This window comes from Musca domestica, unplaced genomic scaffold, assembly GCF_030504385.1.
Source record: "Musca domestica strain aabys unplaced genomic scaffold, Musca_domestica.polishedcontigs.V.1.1 25, whole genome shotgun sequence".
Taxonomy (NCBI): domain Eukaryota; kingdom Metazoa; phylum Arthropoda; class Insecta; order Diptera; family Muscidae; genus Musca; species Musca domestica.
The window spans coordinates 365,119-384,637 of NW_026712277.1; the positions used below are offsets into that span (position 1 = coordinate 365,119).

At 34.1% G+C, this 19,519-nt stretch overlaps 4 protein-coding genes and 1 long non-coding RNA gene across 5 annotated transcripts; 2 read left to right on the forward strand and 3 right to left on the reverse strand.

The window, feature by feature from the left end:
• The first annotated feature begins 359 nt into the window (after positions 1–359).
• Positions 360–2,025, forward strand: LOC131802952 (eukaryotic translation initiation factor 3 subunit M-like). Its single transcript, XM_059123778.1, has 3 exons — positions 360–518; positions 705–884; positions 940–2,025. The coding sequence occupies exons 1-3, from the start codon at positions 471–473 to the stop codon at positions 1,876–1,878; spliced, it is 1,167 nt and encodes a 388-aa protein (XP_058979761.1). The 5' UTR covers positions 360–470; the 3' UTR covers positions 1,879–2,025.
• On the reverse strand, positions 1,937–3,555 carry LOC131802951 (GDP-fucose protein O-fucosyltransferase 1-like). Its single transcript, XM_059123777.1, has 2 exons — positions 3,252–3,555; positions 1,937–3,195 (listed from the first exon to the last, which is right to left on the reverse strand). Exons 1-2 carry the CDS (start codon positions 3,346–3,348, stop codon positions 2,111–2,113), a joined length of 1,182 nt encoding a protein of 393 aa, XP_058979760.1. The 5' UTR covers positions 3,349–3,555; the 3' UTR covers positions 1,937–2,110.
• A 311-nt stretch (positions 3,556–3,866) lies between these two features.
• Positions 3,867–6,912, forward strand: LOC131802947 (cysteine--tRNA ligase, cytoplasmic-like). Its single transcript, XM_059123773.1, has 6 exons — positions 3,867–4,167; positions 4,242–4,731; positions 4,795–5,481; positions 5,654–5,798; positions 5,862–6,448; positions 6,710–6,912. The coding sequence occupies exons 1-6, from the start codon at positions 3,989–3,991 to the stop codon at positions 6,833–6,835; spliced, it is 2,214 nt and encodes a 737-aa protein (XP_058979756.1). The 5' UTR covers positions 3,867–3,988; the 3' UTR covers positions 6,836–6,912.
• On the reverse strand, positions 6,890–8,029 carry LOC131802953 (nucleoporin Nup37-like). The gene is made up of 2 exons (XM_059123779.1): positions 7,828–8,029; positions 6,890–7,758 (listed from the first exon to the last, which is right to left on the reverse strand). Exons 1-2 carry the CDS (start codon positions 7,963–7,965, stop codon positions 6,937–6,939), a joined length of 960 nt encoding a protein of 319 aa, XP_058979762.1. The 5' UTR covers positions 7,966–8,029; the 3' UTR covers positions 6,890–6,936.
• Positions 8,030–18,512: 10,483 nt separating this feature from the next.
• Positions 18,513–19,287, reverse strand: LOC131802956 (uncharacterized). The gene is made up of 2 exons (XR_009342424.1): positions 19,007–19,287; positions 18,513–18,953 (listed from the first exon to the last, which is right to left on the reverse strand). It is a non-coding gene; the product is annotated as an uncharacterized LOC131802956 (long non-coding RNA).
• Positions 19,288–19,519: the final 232 nt, after the last annotated feature.

A 19,519-nucleotide genomic window follows, 5' to 3' on the forward strand; every position in this document is an offset into this window, starting at 1 on the left:
TATTAATATGATAAAATTACGAAAATATAGCATTTTAGTGGAAGAACGGAATATAAAATGCATAAATTTGTATGAATTATTCACATCATTCGTATAAATCAATCTAAATTAGATTTAATGTTCATTGTGCGCGATACTCCGGCAAAACTTCTATGAGAAACGATTTTAAGAGAAGGAGGAAAGGAAAAAATCTTACTGGCATTTCTTATTGTGTTTTTATGTTTACGCAAAATGCTATATAAAAAAAGAAAATTACTAAAATCAATTAAATGAGCAAGTTCATGTTTTAACTTTTTTCACTGAAATGAACCACACGAACTAGATGTAATACACAGAGGAGACTCAAATATTTAGCCGAAAATCGGTTGAGAGTTCCCTTCTTTCTACTGCCGTCAAAAAAGCGACGTGTGTGCCTGAGTTTTGCAGTAAATTTGTTTAAAAAACAAGCCAACTCCAAGGAAACTTACAAGATGATGAACTCTCCACCAGTTTTTATAGACTTGTCCATGGACGAGCAGGTAAGTTAACTTTAGAATGTCCGAAAACATGCAAAACGCAAGAAATAGCCAGATGAGGAATTCGCAAATGTTGCCATTGAGGTTATGTTATGTTTTGTATGTGACTGGTCGACAACGTCTACGACTACTTGTACAACAAAGTTGTGTGGCATTTTGTATGCTAATGTTTGCTATTTTTTTGTTCAGGTCCAGGAATTGAGAAAATATTTCAAGAATTTGGGCGCAGAAATATCTTCGGAAAAATCCAGCAAAGGTGTTGAAGACGATTTGCACAAAATCATTGGTGTCTGTGATGTTTGCTTCAAAGATGGTGATCCAGCACAAATTGATTGTATTCTCAATAGTATTGTCTCCATTATGATTACTGTAAGTAGGCACAAATTAGAAATCGCAACAAAGGTCACATGTTTATTTATTGCAGATTTCCTTGGATCGTGGAGAAAACATAATTTTGGCATACTGCGAAAAAATGATCAAGGCCCCCAATGTTGCATTGACCAAGGTGTGTCTTCAATCTCTTTGGCGATTGTTCAACAATTTGGATACATCGTCCCCATTGCGTTATCACGTTTACTATCATTTGGTTCATGTTGCCAAACAATGCGACCAAGTAATGGAGGTATTCAGCGGCGTTGAACAAGTCAAATCCCAATTTGCAAATTGCCCACCGTCTGCCGAACAAATGCAAAAATTATACCGCCTGCTGCATGATGTTACTAAAGACACAAACCTAGAGGTGTCGGCCAAAGTAATGATTGAACTTTTGGGTACATACACATCGGACAATGCCTGCGTTGCCCGTGAAGATGCCATGAAATGTATTGTTACTGCTTTGGCCGATCCCAACACATTCCTTTTGGATCCCTTGTTGGCTTTGAAACCCGTACGTTTCCTCGAGGGTGATTTAATACATGATTTGTTGTCGATTTTTGTCTCCGAAAAGTTGCCAGCCTACATTCAATTCTATGAAGACCACAAAGAATTTGTTACTTCTCAGGGACTTAACCATGAGCAGAACATGAAGAAAATGCGTTTGTTAACCTTTATGCAACTGGCTGAAAGTAATCCCGAAATGAGTTTCGACACCTTGACCAAGGAACTGCAAATCACCGAAGATGAAGTTGAACCCTTCGTCATTGAAGTATTGAAAACAAAATTGGTTAGGGCCCGTCTGGATCAAGCCAACCGTAAAGTACACATTTCCTCCACAATGCATCGCACATTTGGTGCCCCACAATGGGAACAATTAAGGGATCTTCTGCATGCCTGGAAAGATAACTTGAGTGCCGTTCGAGAAGGTCTAACACAAGTATCAGCTGTACAACTGGATTTAGCTAGAAGTCAAAAATTGGTTCATTAGAAGCGAAATACCATAAGCATAAACAATCAAATCCACTAAAAGAAGAAAAAACACCCTGTTTAAATTTTGTATGACGGTAATATATTTTATTTAAAATGATAATAAATTGTGGAAACCCCCTCAATTGGGTGGTGACCATTATCAAAACACCATTGTTGTCTCGGAATGTTCGGTCTTAAGCTTTAGGTTGAGATTACTAATACTATACGGAGGTGGGCGGTTGACTTGAGTATTAAAGTTCTTCATGAACTTTCATGTGTTGACGTTCCTTTTCCTTGGGATATGCCCAAAAATAGGAGGGAAATCCCTTCACATCACGCTCCCGTTTGACAAAAGCTGAGTATGATGAAATACAATTGCCAATGAAATGATTTGCCATACCCAATATGGCTAAATCTAAATGTGGATTGTCCTCGGGCAACCGATAGGCCGATATGTCCATGCGTTGCAAGGCATTATTCAATTCGCTGATCATATGGTTCGCATCTGAAGCTACAAATATAGAACGTATTTCATTCTTGGGATGATCTTGTTTGACATTTTTAATAAGCCTCTTAATTTGACGTATTATCTGTTCTTTGGGTGGCATACACAGTTCAGTGTAGAGATTACCCTTCTCATTATTATAGCCCAAACATTGGGGTGAGGCAAAAAGTTGCTGGGTATCGCGTATGTGATCACATGCCCTTACCCAATCGATGCCATTACGCAGATGAATACCCAAGAAAGCTCCCTTTGGAAGGGTGTTCTTAATAAATTTAGTGGCCGCTTCGCGTATCTTTTTATTCCATTTAAGATATTGATGTAAATCTCGATTTTCCTTTTGCACAGGAAAACTGGCCGGAGCTCCAGTAAAAGCTAATACTGGCCATTTGGAGGCGGGATACCGTTCATTCCATCTTTCCGGCATATTGCTGTGATGTACATCGAAATGTAAAGGACCATAAAATTCAGATTCCGTAAAATCTATATTATATGTATCCCAAAATGGACCAAAAGGATTCCCTTCTTTGGCATGACAGCCTGGGGCTATGTCTTCTTTTTTGCTGAAACTTTTTCGTTCCATGTAACAGAAGGATATACGGTTGTCCTCCGGCCAAATTATGGGTGCCAACTCTTCCATAAAATCAGCCATTAGAATGACCCGATGATAGTCCTTCAAAGCTTCCACATCGAAATAATTATCAAATGGTACTTGTATTGAACGCATTTCTCCCTTACGATATTCAACCCATGGCGGCAGTATAAGGGTGCGATTTAAGGCTTTTGAGAAAGCCAAGGCGCCAAGAAAATGATCAGCTTGATTTCCAAAACGACCTAAGTGGAAAATAAATAGTATGAGATTGAACTGGTCATTATACTTCACAACTCACCCATGCATGGACAATATGCAATGTATCCATTTGGATCTGCTTCTTGGGCAGCAGACCATCCGGAGAGTATCGAAATAAAAAAGAGCAAAAACAGCATTTTTCTGGCTTCTCAGCAACGCCTTGTGTTTTAATATTCGTTGTTTCTTCTACTCTTAGTTTGATAGTTAAATGCAAATTATAGGATCATTATGTCAGGCTTTACAAAAAAATATTAATTGTACAGTTCATTTATATTTTTTTTAGAAATAAATAAATTGTTATTGTATTTTCCCGGCTATTCGGATGATGTATCGTTCACAAAAGACCTAGTTCAAAATATTCACATAAAGGAACTATGAGATCCAATTGCTAATACTATTTTGCCGGCTGTCAAATCATATAGGGAGCTTCACACACTATATACTGATATCGATAACTTTATTTCTTTGACTATTTGTTCGTGTTTATTCAACGGAATCCGTCTTGATTAATACCATTTAAAGCATATTTTGTGGTTTCTTACTGCACTTATTTAATTTATTAATTGTATTACACATGTAAAAGCGAATGCTATTCTTATTTGAGACATCAGCAGATACATTGATCACAGTTATCGATAATCTAATAACAACATTCTCTCATGACAATATACTCGAGCACAGTCATACATATATCTCCTTCGTTGGTGAGTCTGTGAGGAATTTGTAACGTGGACGATTTACTTTTGGTTGTAGGCTGCTCCTGTTCCAATTTTTGAAATGGCAAAACGTCAACAGCCCATGTGGCAGCCACCAACAGCCAGTGAGGCACCAAAATTACGTTTGTTCAATAGTTTGACTCGACAAAAAGAAGAATTCGTGCCACTGGATGGCAACAATGTCACCTGGTATAGCTGTGGACCCACGGTTTATGATGCCTCCCACATGGGTCATGCCCGGTAATTTTCAAAGAACATTATTAAAAGAAATCGGTGGAAAATTTCTTATTAGAATCATTCTGTATCTTTTCTAGTTCTTACATTTCCTTTGATATTTTGAGACGTGTACTGTCTGATTACTTTGGCTACAACATTCATTATGTTATGAACATCACCGACATTGATGATAAGATAATAAAACGGGCCCGTCAAAACTATCTGTACGATGGCTACAAAGAAAAAGCCACGACAGCTCCTTTGGATCAATTGCTGGAAGATCAACGTGCAGTTTTGGCCCAGTTTCAAAATACATGCTCCAAAAATACTGACCCGGATAAGAAAATTATGTTGGATAAACAATATGATCGTTTAAATAATGCCGTGGAGTTATTGGCCAAAGCTGTGGCTGGGGGTGGACAAGAAGAAATTAGCAAGGCTCGTGATTTTTATCTTAGCGAAGCCAAGGATCCCATTTCCGATTGGTTGGATCTAAAGAAAGGTTCAACAATAAATGACAATGCCATTTTTGAGTCATTGCCGCGCTACTGGGAAGATCAATTCCACAAAGATATGCAATCGTTGAATGTAAGTCAGAGAGAGATATTAATTTTTGAATTTAATTTAATATTTGTGTTCATGTAATTTTAGATTTTGCCTCCTGATGTCCTGACACGTGTCTCGGAATATGTTCCCCAAATTATAACCTTTATACAACGTATTATTGACAATGGTCTGGCCTATGCTGCCAATGGTTCGGTATACTTTAGCGTCAATGCCTTTGATGCCAAGGAAAAACATTTCTATGCCAAATTGGTTCCTGAGGCCTATGGCGATACAAAATCCCTGGAAGAAGGTGAGGGAGATCTGTCACTGGGCGAAGAGAAGTTAACGGAAAAACGTTCCCCCAATGATTTTGCTCTGTGGAAGGCAAGTAAGGCTGGAGAACCCTGGTGGGACAGCCCCTGGGGCAAAGGACGCCCCGGATGGCATATTGAATGTTCAGCTATGGCATCGGATATTTTTGGACCACAATTTGATATTCACACTGGAGGTGTAGATCTTAAGTTTCCCCATCATGACAATGAATTGGCCCAATCGGAAGCTGCCTTTGATGAGGCGGAATGGGTTAAATATTTCCTGCATACCGGCCATTTAACCATAGCCGGTTGCAAAATGTCAAAATCTTTGAAGAATTTCATTACCATCCAACAGGCCCTGCAAAAACACTCAGCATGCCAATTGCGTTTGGCATTTCTATTGCATTCCTGGAAGGATACGCTGGATTATTCGGACAATACCATGGATATGGCAATACAGTATGAACGTTTCTTGAATGTAAGTGCGAAATTGACAATCGAAAGTCAGACACGCTGAACATTTTTATGGGCAATCAAGTTTCTATTTCACCTCTCTGCTGACCGATAGACTTGGAAATTTCTCAAAAAATTGTTCAGAGCCTAACTAAAGAGCAATCAAATATGTAAATAATTTATTTAAATTTTTATAGGAATTTTTCCTTAACGTTAAAGACTTGACTAGACATGTAACTTCCAGTGAGCCGCGTAAACAATTTGATGCCTGGACGGAAGTTGAAGCAGGTCTTCAAAAGAAATTCAATGAAGCGCGGAAAGCTGTGCACAGTGCCTTGTGTGGTAATTAAAGAATTTTTCATTAAAGAATTAAAAAAGTTTTTAAAAAAATCCTCTTTTTTTTAGATAACATTGATACCCGAAGCGCCTTGGATGCTATACGAGATCTGGTAACAGCTGCCAATATTTATATACGCGACAACAAGGATCGTTTGAATTGTTTGTTGTTACGCAAAATTGCCAGCTATATTACCGACCTGTTGCGCATTTTTGGTGCAATTAATCAGAAAACAACATTAGGTTTCCCTGTAGGAGGCTCTGCAGAGGGTACTGCGGATTTGGAATCAACCATATTGCCTTATGTTGAGGCAACGGCAGAGTTTAGAAATCAAATCCGCGAACTAGCCAAACAACTCAAAGCCACAGATATTTTGAAATTGTGTGACGACCTAAGAGATGACGTTCTACCCAATTTGGGAGTACGTTTGGAAGATAAGGAGGGTGGAAAGTATGCTGTTAAATTGGTGGACAAAGAGACTCTCTTAAAGGAACGAGAACAGAAGAAATTGGCCGAGGCCGAACGTTTGTCCGAAAAGGAACGTAAAAAGCAGGCAGCAGCTGAGGCAGCCGCGGCGAAGGAGGCCCAAAAGAAAATCAATCCCAAGGAAATGTTTTTAAAAGAAACCGACAAGTATTCGAAATTTGATGAAAATGTAAGTTGAATGCTTGGAAATTATTTCTGATTGCCATGAATCAATTTCATAAAGGAATCTAGAAAATTTATGGAACAAGAAAGAATTTCACTTGGTTCACTCGTGTCCCTTTGTTACAAGAGATTCTTGTGTGACCTCTAGATTTCAATGGACAAATTTTCACTTTTTTGTTTCTCTGCTTTAAACTTTTACTTTAAGAACAATTATTTTCTTCGGATTTTTTTCCATCTCATTTATCAATTTTTACCCTTCCATTTCCAGGGTCTACCAACTCATGACAAAGAAGGCAAGGAAGTTAGCAAAGGTCAATTAAAGAAATTACAAAAACTTCAGGCTCAACAAGAAACGCGTTACAAGGAATACTTGGCTTCCGTAAACGGTGCTTAAATGTGTAATAAACAAAAAAATGTCCGAGTGTTTTGTAATTTTATAAAAAAAGAAAATAATTTATGTATTCAATAAAACACGTACAACTTTTACCCAATCTCTTATTTGAACTGGACTTTCCAAAAACCCAACTTACGATCATATGCTGCTGCCACATATGGCAGACGATGATGCCAGCAGAGGCCGGCGTACAATTTCAGGCCCGCTTCCACCAAAGGTACCGGTGATTTGGCTGTAAATACCTTTAAAGTAATATCGGGCCTTCCTATGCTTGCCGTTACCATTTCAGTGTTGGGAGCAAATCGTACACATCTACCGCCATCTTCATGGACCTGTTTGACATCCGAAGGTGAACATGGTTTGTGCAACAAATCCCATGTAACAACATCACCATAGGCCAGGGCTGTTATGAAATGACAATTATTCAAAGACCAATCGGCCGACATTAGGGGACCTCGTGGTGCCTCCAATGATATTATGGCCTGTTGTGATCGGACATTATACAGATGAACAACACCCTTCTTTTCGGCCACCAAAACTTTATGCGGCTCCTCCGGATGCCATTTGACCGACATCCCGGCAGAGGACAAACAAAATGTTATGACATTTTCATAATGTGATTCTGAGGACCATATTTTACACGAGTGATCATCACTAACCGAGGCCAAAAATTCACCCTCCGTATCCCAGGCAATGTCATTGACATAATTCGTATGGGCCTTCAAAGACTGTACAGTGTCAGCGTTTTGTAAGTCCGTGCGAAATATACGCAAAATGAAATCGGCGCCAGCCGAACAAAATGTCACGGTTTTTGGAACAGACATCAACGAAGTTTCGGGATGAAATGCAAGGGAATGGCAACGACTTTCATTGTATATATCCTTCAGGCGTTCCCATTCAAAGGTATCATTTTCAGATTCTTCCTGGAATGGAGGGGAAGCAAGTTCAAGGTTTGTTTACTTTTTCGGAATAGGACAGCCAAAGTGACTTACCGGAAATCTTGCTAAACCCAAAATAAGCTTCTTATCGGAGGCAATACAAATGAGACTTGATGCAAAATCCGTTGAACATATCTCAAAATTGTAAATTTGCTCGTTAAAGCTTAACAAATGTGTCGGTGGAGTTCTCATGTTTAAGAAGTTGCGTTTAAAAACCGGCACAGAGCTGGGAGTAAGGATAGCGAAACGAAAATCACTTGGCCAGTTGTTGGCATAAATTTAACGCCGTTAGAAAATGGCGGCATGCATTATTTGAGTGCAAAACAGCTGATTTCCTGTTAACTCTTAAGGCGGTATCACACGACATGTGTCTGAGAGAGAGATTGTCAATTTCCATCTGTGGAAGCGGGGCTGAAATTGTACATCATTTTATATGTTAAATAAAGGAGTAAATTATCTATTTTTATTTAACGAAGATACAGTTAAAAAATTATCGACACAAATTAATGTCAGATATCTAGATCAATATTTTCATGGTATAATTAAGAAGGTAAAGTCATACAATCATATGTTTACAATTTTTTTCAAAATTATTCATTTGACGACATCTTATTGTCAAAAATTTAATTTGAAAAGCCATTGTATACACAGAATAAGAGATAAGTCTTATTTAAAATAACAATGTATCTTCAATAAAATGGGCTAATCTTCAATATTATAAACACTCTATTACATTCTCCATCTTATCATTTATTCTTTCAAACCATATTATCAACATTTTCAAAACCATATTTTTTTGAAAATCTGGTAGCAAAAATAAATGATTTTTTTAATATTTTAATTTTGGTGAATTATTGCACTTTATTTTTATTTTATTTTTTCAATTTGTTTAAACTATTATCTCTTATTATTTGAAAATCTGGTAGCAAAAATAAATGATTTTTTTAATATTTTAATTTTGGTGAATTATTGCACTTTATTTTTATTTTATTTTTTCAATTTTTTTTTTAAATTATTATCTCTTATTATTAATACAAAAAAATAATTAACGAAAAAAATAAATCACAATAAAACTTGAGCTGTTTTTAACACAGAATTTATTTTTGTTTTCTTTTGTGTTTGTCGATTTTACTATCCTTCCCCATTTAGGATTTGACTAAAAATTAAAGCAGAAATATTACTTCACCTGTTGTAAAAAACGGAAGTAAATTTAAATTTTCAATTCAACTTCATGAGACTGACTGACAACCACTTCACATTAAAAGGAAAAACACTTTCCCTTCGTGGTGAAAACTCACTTAAGGATTAACAACATAAAAACACACAACAACACAACCACGCCACTTCAACAAAAAAAAGGATGTAGGATGTTATCAATTAGTTGCGTTTTACACCAAATTATTGCTGCTGTTGTTATTGTTGTGTTTTGTTTTCTTCTTGTCCGTTTTGTGACAGCCACCCTTGGGCTGTGGATATGAGCAACAAACTTATTATTTTTCAAAAGAATTTTTTTTTTCACCATTTAGCGGTTTGATGTTTGAAATGTAAATAGACATTATAGGGATGCCACAATCGTATCTTGACCAAGTTCATATTATCTAGTAGGGATTCTGCAATCGTATTTTTACCATCTGCATATTATCTGGTCGTAACTACACCGCAGTATTACAACATATGTTTCCAACAAATCGTAAATGTTGGACAACAATTGGAAAAAAGCTTTAACAATTGCTATAAAAAGCTTTTAATAAAATAATCCTTGACCCGCTTTAAATTATTTGAATTTTTAAAAATATGATAGCATTATTAATTCATATTAATAAATCTTGAACACAAGAAAAATAAATGCTGCCATGATCATTACTAGAGAGCCATCTATATAGAATGCTCAACACTACAAATTGATACCACTAGAAAAAGGAACCAATTGTACCATCTCTAAAACTCCAGCATGTGAGTTCCAACCTTCACAATGTCACCTTGAAATTGTTCTTTCATTTCAAACGTTGAAGGTTTACCATAAGGTTAACATTTAAGATATTTAGAAATTATTAAAATTAGAAGGTGAAATTTGAAGCATTGAGTAATGGTGATAGTGGTTATAAAACGTTTTTTTTTTCTTTTAGTTAAATTAATAAAAATTTAAAATATTAAAACTAAAGATTGGAGAGTTTAATGCTGAAATATTAGTAAAGAAATATTGAAAATTGCCCAGGTGAGAAAAATAACATAAAACGAAAATAATTTGCTTTTGATTAGTGTCTAACGTCAGGGAATTTGTGCCATTTTTATAATATAGAATATCGTGTTGAAATACCTATTCTCCAAATAAGGCAGAAAGAAGTCAGAAGTGAATTTCTGACGACTTCAACACCGCGGCAGTCGTCAAATTGTCACTTGTAAATGGAGGCACATATTCTGGGCATTAATTTCGGACAATAAGATACCTATATATATGTATAACTCATCATAAGGAGATTATCATAAGTGAGTACAATCATCAAACATATATCAAAAAGTGCCATACAACACCATCTAGATCAATAAGTTACCTTTATTAAAACTGGTATACTTAAATCAAGATATTGTTGTGAATTGGCAAAATAATGATGTAAGCTCCATCTCTACGCAACAATCACATATTTCACACGTGGTTATTTTGACACAAAATTAAAACATTCAAAATTTAGTTGAAACGTAAAGCATATGTTAAGGCGTTAAAAAATATGAATATTGCTATAAAAACATTAGGGTAGACCGAAGAAAAACCTGATAAATTTAATTTATTTTAAAAATCAACAAATAAATAAAAAAAAAAACAGCAAATTGGAGATAAAATTATAGGTAAATGAAGTATTGCCTAAATATAACCTAAAAATATTATATAAGACCCACGTGGTTATGAAATGTAATCCTTCTTCAAATTCAATATAACTTATCTAGAGATACAACAAAAATATATATAACAATAATAAAAATAAGAATAATAAATAACATAAATATTGCAAACAAATAATATTATTTACACAAATCTATTACACCTAAAATATGTAAATATAACAAATTCTAAATTATATTTATACACAAAAAAATAAGAAATTATTAAAAATCTGAAATTATATATATATTTAGAAACCAAATAAGTAAAAATAAGAATTGTAATAAAAATAAATAATATAAATTCTGAACAAAATATCTATACTCAATTAGAAATTGTTATATCAAAGTAAATTTTCTATTATTATATAATACAAAAATTTATATGTTTAATTATTATTAAGGAAACCAAAAATTATTTTTGTTGAAACCAAAAAAAAAAAAACCTATAAATAGTAAAAAAAAAAAAATTTAATATATATATATTAAATATTAAGAATAATAATAATAAAAATGCATTATAAATTTAATTTAAATATTGAAATATTTTGAGTAATAATTTTTTTTAACAAAATGTTTTGAACATTAAAGTAATGGGTTGAATATTTGTTAGTGCGTGGTTAATTATATTTGGGGTATTTTCACTTAAGTCTGATGGCACAGAAAATACCAAGGATGACTGAAATAGTCATATGGGGAGGGAAAAGCCATCGAGGTTACCATCTAAACCTCACCTAATGGAAATCTCATTTGTATTTATTTTGAATTGAAATGCTAAATCTGGTTATAAATCGAACTACATCCGTTTCCTTTGCACTTTTTTTATTGTTTTTAAATTTCATTTTGAATTTCCGTTACAAAAAAATAACACCTATGGTACACAAATTTATATGTGCAGTTGAAGCGGAAAGAACCTACCCATTCCGGCGAGCTAAGCCGCAGCCTAAGACCGCAGTACCATGTCCGCACAAAATAACTGTTACATATATGGCGCCCAACTTTCGAGCTTCTTAAAAAATTGGTATTCCACCTATAACCCAAACTCTTCATTCAGCTACAATCAGTTTATAGGTATCCCGGAAGGCAATTCAAATGTCATATCGTGTTGTACAAATACTCTGATGTAGTGAAATGTCGAGTTACCAATCGATGAAAATGATATTACAATCGTGACAGTATCATAATTTGTGGCTATATAGCTTAATATTTATTTGTACCTCAACGAAAGAAATATTCATTTACATCAATAGGTATAATTCATTTAATTCTTTATCCCAAAATGTTTTTCGATATATAACCTCAAAACACATAACATTTAACAAGACAGAAACATCATTCGATTTAAAATAAATACTTTATTTAAAATGTTTATAAAAAAAATATATAATCATTATTAAGTATTCTAATACATTTTGTATTCTAAATAATTAATTTTCTAATTTACATTAAAAAATATTAATATTTTGGAAAATATTAAAAAAGTTGTAAAAGATTTCCATTTTGTATATAATATTTAGAAATATATATATTTACATATATTTATATTTACAAAAATAAATAAATACAAACCACAATCTAACAAATAAACATCAATCCAGAAAATAATATTGTTTCTAATAATTAAAAAAAGTAATTGCAACTAATTTTTGAAAATTTATTTAGTTTATATTAAAAAAAATTGTTAAAAATACTTAAATTAAAATTACTCAAGTTATTAAAAAAAATAAATTTGTATAAAAATCTAATTTGTATAAAATATATAATTTAAAATATTAGATTAAAAAAATCATTGAAGTTAACTAAAAAAAAAAAAAGTCTTAAAGAAAAATATATAAAACAAATTTAAAAATATAAATTTATATTCATATTTAAAGATTATATAAAATCAAAAACAATACAAACAGAATTGTTAAAGATCTGAAAAGAGAAAAAAAATAATTATATTAATTATTAAAAACTTGTACGAAATATAACAATAATTTACAACATTATAAAATAATTATTATTAAAGTTATTAATTAATTCATTAGCAAAATACCTATAATTTAATTTCCATTCCAAATAAGTAGAAATATTAATTAACAAAATTCAAAAATATTAAAAATTCATAAATTTTGTTAATATTATTCTACTTATAATTATTGCAAACCTTCATATATACCCCTAAACTTATCTTTACACAATAACAAATTCAAACTCATTCCACATATTGTTCATAACTGACTGTTTCAAAAATGGCAAATAGGAACCAAACTCAACAACCTAGTAGGTCATCAAGTAGAATAGCAAGTAGAAATAATCCTTCTGGATCTTCTCAAAATCAACATATTGCAAGCACTTCGGGACCAACACTATCAAACAATAACCCGTTAGGTAACCAATCTTTGCCAAACAATAATACTTCAGATCAAAACATCTCAAACATGTCAACAAACTCTGCACCAGATGCTAATCAAACTGTTGTTCAAAATGTAATTCCACCTTTAATGGCAAGCAATGTTCCACCACCAACAGGACTCCAAACGACATCTTCACCAGGAACTATTACCGCTATAGGTAGTCCAGAATTTAGTAGTGCAACTGCCCAAGAGGTACGAAACCAATTTGAGAGGGACTCTAGACAACAATCCCTATTAGAAAATATAAATCTAGAGGCCCCTATTAATAGTAATGATGGTCCAAGTTTAAGAGAGTACATAACTGCCTCTGTTAGAATAGCTCAAAACCAAGCTCTAAGAACAATGGAAGAGAGATTAGCAGTGATGATACCTCAAGTGGTCAGAAATTCAATTGATTCCTTGAGAAATTCGTCCTTCAATACTCAAGATCCGAATAGGTACGAACAAGAACCAACGTTAAATTCTCACTATATGCCAAATAACTTCGAACAGAGACAGCAACAAACCAACAATAATAATAGAGAACACTATTCCCAGAACTTTAGTTAAAATTTTGCAATTGGTTGTAAACCAATGACACCACTACAATTGCAAAAATGGGGATTGAAATTTGATGGCTCGTCGAAAAATATTAGCATTGAGGAATTTGTATTCAGAGCTGAATCCTTAAGAGTGGATTACAGTTGTCCTTGGGACGTTTTCGTCAAAGGATTTCATCATTTGTTAGCAGGAAGAGCATATGACTGGATATGGCAATTCCGTCAACAAAATCCTTTGTGCGAATGGGAATTTTTGAAGTACAACCTTATAAAAAAATTTAGAAATTTCGAATCTGATTTTGAAATTCAAAGAAAGATCATAGAGCGTCGACAGCTTCCTAACGAAACTGCCGACATCTTTATTTCCGAAATTATTAAATTGAAAAATCAAATGAGAGTTCCCATCCCTGAATTAGAAATAGTCCGAATAATCAAAGATAATCTGAAGGAAGGACTAGTACAATTAATATATGCAAGGAATATAGAATCCATTGATGTCCTTATAGAAGAGTGTAGAAGGGCTGAGGCTAATATTTCGAAGCGTATGCATTATCGGCAACCACAACAACAATTTAGGAGAATCCATGAGATTGAATTTGACAATGACTCTTGTGACCCGACCTCTGATGTTGAAGCAATCCATGCAACAACAACAGCAAAGCAAATTACATGTTGGAATTGCAAGAAGGCAGGTCACACTTACATAGAATGTGAAGTCGAACAGCGAAATATTTTTTGCTACAAATGTGGGTTCGATGGAGTTACATCACCTAAATGTCCTAGATGTATGGGAAACCGCTTCAAGAGCATGGGGAACGCTGGGAATCCATGTTCGCAGAAGGACACATCCCAGTAAAACAATCGATCCCAGACATACCAACAACAACTACTACCCAGACATTCAACAATAAGCCAACATTAATACATGTTGCAAAATCAATTTGTCCAACAACAACAAAACTAATTTCTATTGTTCCGTATGAAGAAAGATTAAAAGAGTACAATAAGAAAAGGGCTGAAATATTCAAGGACTTTGTGCCTGAAGTCAGTAAAAGAGTTGCAAAAGCGAGAAAAGGATATAGTAAAAGAAAGACAGAAAGGAAAGTTATTGCATCAGCATACCTTGAAGTCGATAATGACATTAGGCCTTATTTGAAAGTGAAACTTAATGAAATAGAATTCACTGGTCTGATGGACAGTGGAGCTTCCATAAGTTGCCTAGGTAGCAATTGCATAGAAAATGTAGAGAAAATGAATGCCCAGATTTTTAATTTTAAATCCTGTCTAAGAACAGCAGACGGCAAGCAACAACAAATTTTAGGCAAAATTAAATGTGATGTAAAATGTGGAAATAAGGTTAGAAACTTGACATTTTACTTAGTTCCTAGCTTGAAACAAAGTCTCATTTTAGGGTACGATTTTTGGCAAACATTTAATATAAAAATATCGTTCGAACCAAATATAATCAATAAAGAAGTATTAGAGATTGACGAGGAAAGGAAAATGCATGATCTTACGTATGAACAAAATGTGAAATTAGAGAACGCCAAGCTCTCATTTCGGTGCTATACGAAGTACGGTCTAGGGAAAACTCATCTGGAACAGCATTCCATCGATATTGGAAATTCAGCTCCTAAGAAGATGAGATATTACCCAGTGAGTCCCGCAGTACAAAAACTCATGTACGACGAGTTAGACCGTATGCTGGAACTGGATGTAATCGAGATAGCACGAAATGCAGAATGGAACAACAGAGTTACCCTGGTCATAAAACCCAATAAAAACAGGTTATGTTTGGACGCAAGGGAACTCAATAAAGTGACGCGTAAAGATGCATATCCTTTGCCTAATATCGAAGGTTTGTTAGCTAGACTCGGAGATACGCATTTCATATCAGCAATAGATCTAAAGGACGCATTTTGGCAAATTCCTTTGGAGGAATCAAGCCGTCCTTTGACAGCATTCACGGTCCAAGGTAGACCACACTACCAGTTTAAGGTCATGCCTTTCGGATTGTGTAATGCTGCTCAAAGGATGTGCCGCCTGATGGATAAAGTGATTCCTTCAGAGTTGAAAGACCGTGTATTTGTGTACCTCGACGATTTATTGGTGGTATCCCAAAACTTCGATGTACATATAAAAATGCTCAAGACTGTAGGAGATAGACTAACAAACGCTGGCTTAACAATAAATATGGACAAGTCTAAATTTTGTTATAAAGAACTTCGATATCTTGGTTATATTGTTGGAGCAGGCAAGTTAAAACCTGATCCAGGAAAAATTGAAGCCATAATGAATATCAAATCACCCAAAAACCAGAAAGATGTTAGGAAATTTTTAGGTACTGTAGGGTGGTATCGTAGATTTATTCACGATTTTTCCACTTTAACATCCCCTCTTACAGATACCTTAAAGAAATCTCCAAAATTTATAATGACTCCTGAAGCAACAGAATCTTTTGAAAAATTAAAAATATGTTTAGTGTCTAGTCCAGTATTATCCAGTCCCGACTTCTCAAAACCTTTCTTTGTGCAGTGTGATGCATCGAACGTCGGAGTTGGTGCTGTTCTTTTTCAAAAAGGTGATGACGATGGTGAACATCCTATCGAATACTTCTCCAAGAAATTGAACAGTGCCCAACGCAATTACTCCACTACAGAGAAAGAGTGCCTTGCAGTTATCTTGGCAATTGAGCGGTTCAGACAGTATATAGAATTGATGGACTTTACAGTCATAACTGACCACTCAAGTCTACAATGGCTGATGAGACAGAAAGATTTGAATGGACGTCTAGCGCGATGGAGTTTAAAACTACAAGGCTACAGGTTCACAATTGAACATAGAAAGGGAACCAAAAATGTAGTACCTGACATGCTCTCACGCTTAGACATGGAAGAAATTTCTGTTGACACAACATCCATAATAGACTTTGATTCAGAGGAATTCAAGAATCCAATCTACCTAAGTCTCATTGACACAATCGAGCAAAATAAAGATAGACTGCCTGACTTAAAGGTACAAGAAGGAGTTGTTTACAAAAGGGTCAAATTCAATACGATAGATATAGAAAGCGAGGACACTTGTTGGAAGATTTGGCTACCAAGCAATTTGACCAACGAAATCGTAAAAAAGTCACATGAGATAAACACATGTCATGGTGGCATAGCTAAGACTATACATAACATACGACAGTACTTCTACTGGCCTTCAATGGTCACAGACATAAAGGATTTTATAAGAAATTGCGATACATGTAAAGAAATAAAGCATCCTAGACAAACACTTAGACCTCCAATGGGGAACGAAGTTGTCACATTACGACCATTTCGGAAGATCTACATTGATTTTTTAGGACCTTACCCCAGGTCAAAGACAGGCAAGAGTTTTATATTTATAGTTTTAGATCATAAAACTAAATTCGTTTTGCTCAAAACAATGACTAAAGCAACCGTTTCTCAAGTAAATAAATTTCTTGTCGAAGAGGTATTTTATAAATTCGGAGTTCCCGAATGTATCCATTCAGATAATGGAAAACAATTTACCTCTGAAGCATTTAAAGAGCTAATGAAAATGTTTGGCATACAACACATTCGTACTGCAATACATGCACCACAATCTAATGCAAGCGAAAGGGTAAACCAAACAATCCTTAGTAGCATTCGTAGTTACCTACAGAAAGATCACGCAAAATGGGATGAAAAGTTGCCCAAAATTGAATGTGCACTACGCTCAACAATTCATGCTTCTACAGGTACAACTCCATACTTCGCTTTAACAGGCTATCAAATGATTACTCATGCAAATGCATACAAGATTCTAAAGAAACTAAACGCCTTAGAAGACGGTGAAATAGTTTTGTTACCTAAATCCGACCAAATGCAAATAATGCACAACAAGATCAACAAAAAGATACATGAAGCCTATGAAAGAAACACAAGATCATATAACAAGAGAAGTAGATTCATAACCTACAAACCTGGACAGGAAGTCTTCCGAAAGAATTTTGTGCAAAGCAATTTTGCAAAAGGTATAAATTCTAAACTCTGTAAACCGTGGATTAAGTGTAGGATACGAAAAGCCCTAGGAAACTGCCTATACCAAATTGAAAATCTTAAAGGCGATCTAATAGGAACTATCCACGCACAACACCTCAAGCAATAGTATTAGTACCTACTCTTATAACTAATATTAATCTTAATAACTACTTTTCTCACCAAAACCTACGGCATATTTTGTTGTTATGTTGATTGCTCCCTTCAATTGATCCATTATGAATTAATTTCTGCAACTACCTGAAAAAGAAAGAAAACTATTAATAACCAGAAATAACTTCATATCAGAACCTGAAAATAGAAAGAAAATATTAGTAACAATAGCATAATCAATTTCAAAATATACTTATCTTCAAATTCGCTAATTTACTATAACGATATTCGCATGAAACCAACTGTCAATATTCTCATAGATTTTAGATTCCCGTCAATGCTTACCTAAAAAAAGAAACTTCATAAACATTTTGATGGCAACACAAATTCAATTGGAATAATACTTTCCTTTTTCCGTCAACATGTTCGTTTGTTATTATCTACAAGCACACAACACCACACATCTGAATATATAAGGCATTTAGTTTGTCATTTTCAATACGTCTACCTGGACAATAAACAAAAATATTGAGTTTGTTAATAATCAAGTACACACATTATTCTTTGCCATTAACCCACATGATCATGAACATACCTTTTAATGCATTCAGGTAAAAATCTATCCATTTACTATGTAGGGTAAATATATGGCCGTAGAATAATTTGCTTTTTGTAAAACATATTGCATTTATTACAATCAGTATTCAATAACTTGAATATTTCAGACATACAGAAATTAGTACAATGAACAACAAACATTGTATCTCCAATAGACTTACCATATCTGCAATAAATTCCCAACTGGACCAATAGAGTAGACACACATGTAGGCCAATATACCTGCTCACATTCTACGTCATTCATAGCACACAAAATAATGCATTCCATACGTTCATGAACGTGTACCTGGAAACAAAACAAACACTTGTTACAATCTTAATATAACAAATAAACTGATTGGAAAATACTTTTCCTTTTCCTAAAATCTCCATTATCCATTTTTCCTTTATGTTGTTGTATTTCTGGCCAAGACAAATGCCTGTTGCAAATATCCAACAAAACCTTTGACACCAAAACACACTAGTTTTTCGATTGCCTTTGACATTGGACAACAACAATGTAATACATTTTTATATCCTGGCTGATAAATTTTGCTGTTGTGTTTCTAATGTAAATATTTTCTTGCCAATCCAAAGATTCCAACATACATCCCTTAATACCTGCAAAGAAAAAAACATTAACAACATGTTGTGAGTGGAATTGCTATATTTACCTTTTTATTGTTTTCCATATAAATATTCCCAACTCTTTTACACTACACAGGTTGCGCGAAAAGAGTTGGCTTTGTGACAGCCACCCTTGGGCTGTGGATATGAGCAACAAACTTATTATTTTTCAAAAGAATTTTTTTTTTCACCATTTAGCGGTTTGATGTTTGAAATGTAAATAGACATTATAGGGATGCCACAATCGTATCTTGACCAAGTTCATATTATCTAGTAGGGATTCTGCAATCGTATTTTTACCATCTGCATATTATCTGGTCGTAACTACACCGCAGTATTACAACATATGTTTCCAACAAATCGTAAATGTTGGACAACAATTGGAAAAAAGCTTTAACAATTGCTATAAAAAGCTTTTAATAAAATAATCCTTGACCCGCTTTAAATTATTTGAATTTTTAAAAATATGATAGCATTATTAATTCATATTAATAAATCTTGAACACAAGAAAAATAAATGCTGCCATGATCATTACTAGAGAGCCATCTATATAGAATGC

Excerpts from the sequence above, each read along its gene's own strand:
- LOC131802952 (XM_059123778.1), top strand. The coding sequence starts at position 471 with ATGATGAACTCTCCACCAGTTTTTATAGACTTGTCCATGGACGAGCAG. Across the intron at positions 519-704 it reads ACTTGTCCATGGACGAGCAG|GTCCAGGAATTGAGAAAATA; the intron begins GTAAGTTAACTT and ends TTTTTTGTTCAG. Across the intron at positions 885-939 it reads TTGTCTCCATTATGATTACT|ATTTCCTTGGATCGTGGAGA; the intron begins GTAAGTAGGCAC and ends TATTTATTGCAG.
- LOC131802951 (XM_059123777.1), bottom strand. The coding sequence starts at position 3,348 with ATGCTGTTTTTGCTCTTTTTTATTTCGATACTCTCCGGATGGTCTGCT. Across the intron at positions 3,196-3,251 it reads TGCATATTGTCCATGCATGG|GTCGTTTTGGAAATCAAGCT; the intron begins GTGAGTTGTGAA and ends TTTTCCACTTAG.
- LOC131802947 (XM_059123773.1), top strand. The coding sequence starts at position 3,989 with ATGGCAAAACGTCAACAGCCCATGTGGCAGCCACCAACAGCCAGTGAG. Across the intron at positions 4,168-4,241 it reads TCCCACATGGGTCATGCCCG|TTCTTACATTTCCTTTGATA; the intron begins GTAATTTTCAAA and ends TATCTTTTCTAG. Across the intron at positions 5,482-5,653 it reads AGTATGAACGTTTCTTGAAT|GAATTTTTCCTTAACGTTAA; the intron begins GTAAGTGCGAAA and ends AAATTTTTATAG.
- LOC131802953 (XM_059123779.1), bottom strand. The coding sequence starts at position 7,965 with ATGAGAACTCCACCGACACATTTGTTAAGCTTTAACGAGCAAATTTAC. Across the intron at positions 7,759-7,827 it reads TGGGTTTAGCAAGATTTCCG|GAAGAATCTGAAAATGATAC; the intron begins GTAAGTCACTTT and ends CCTCCATTCCAG.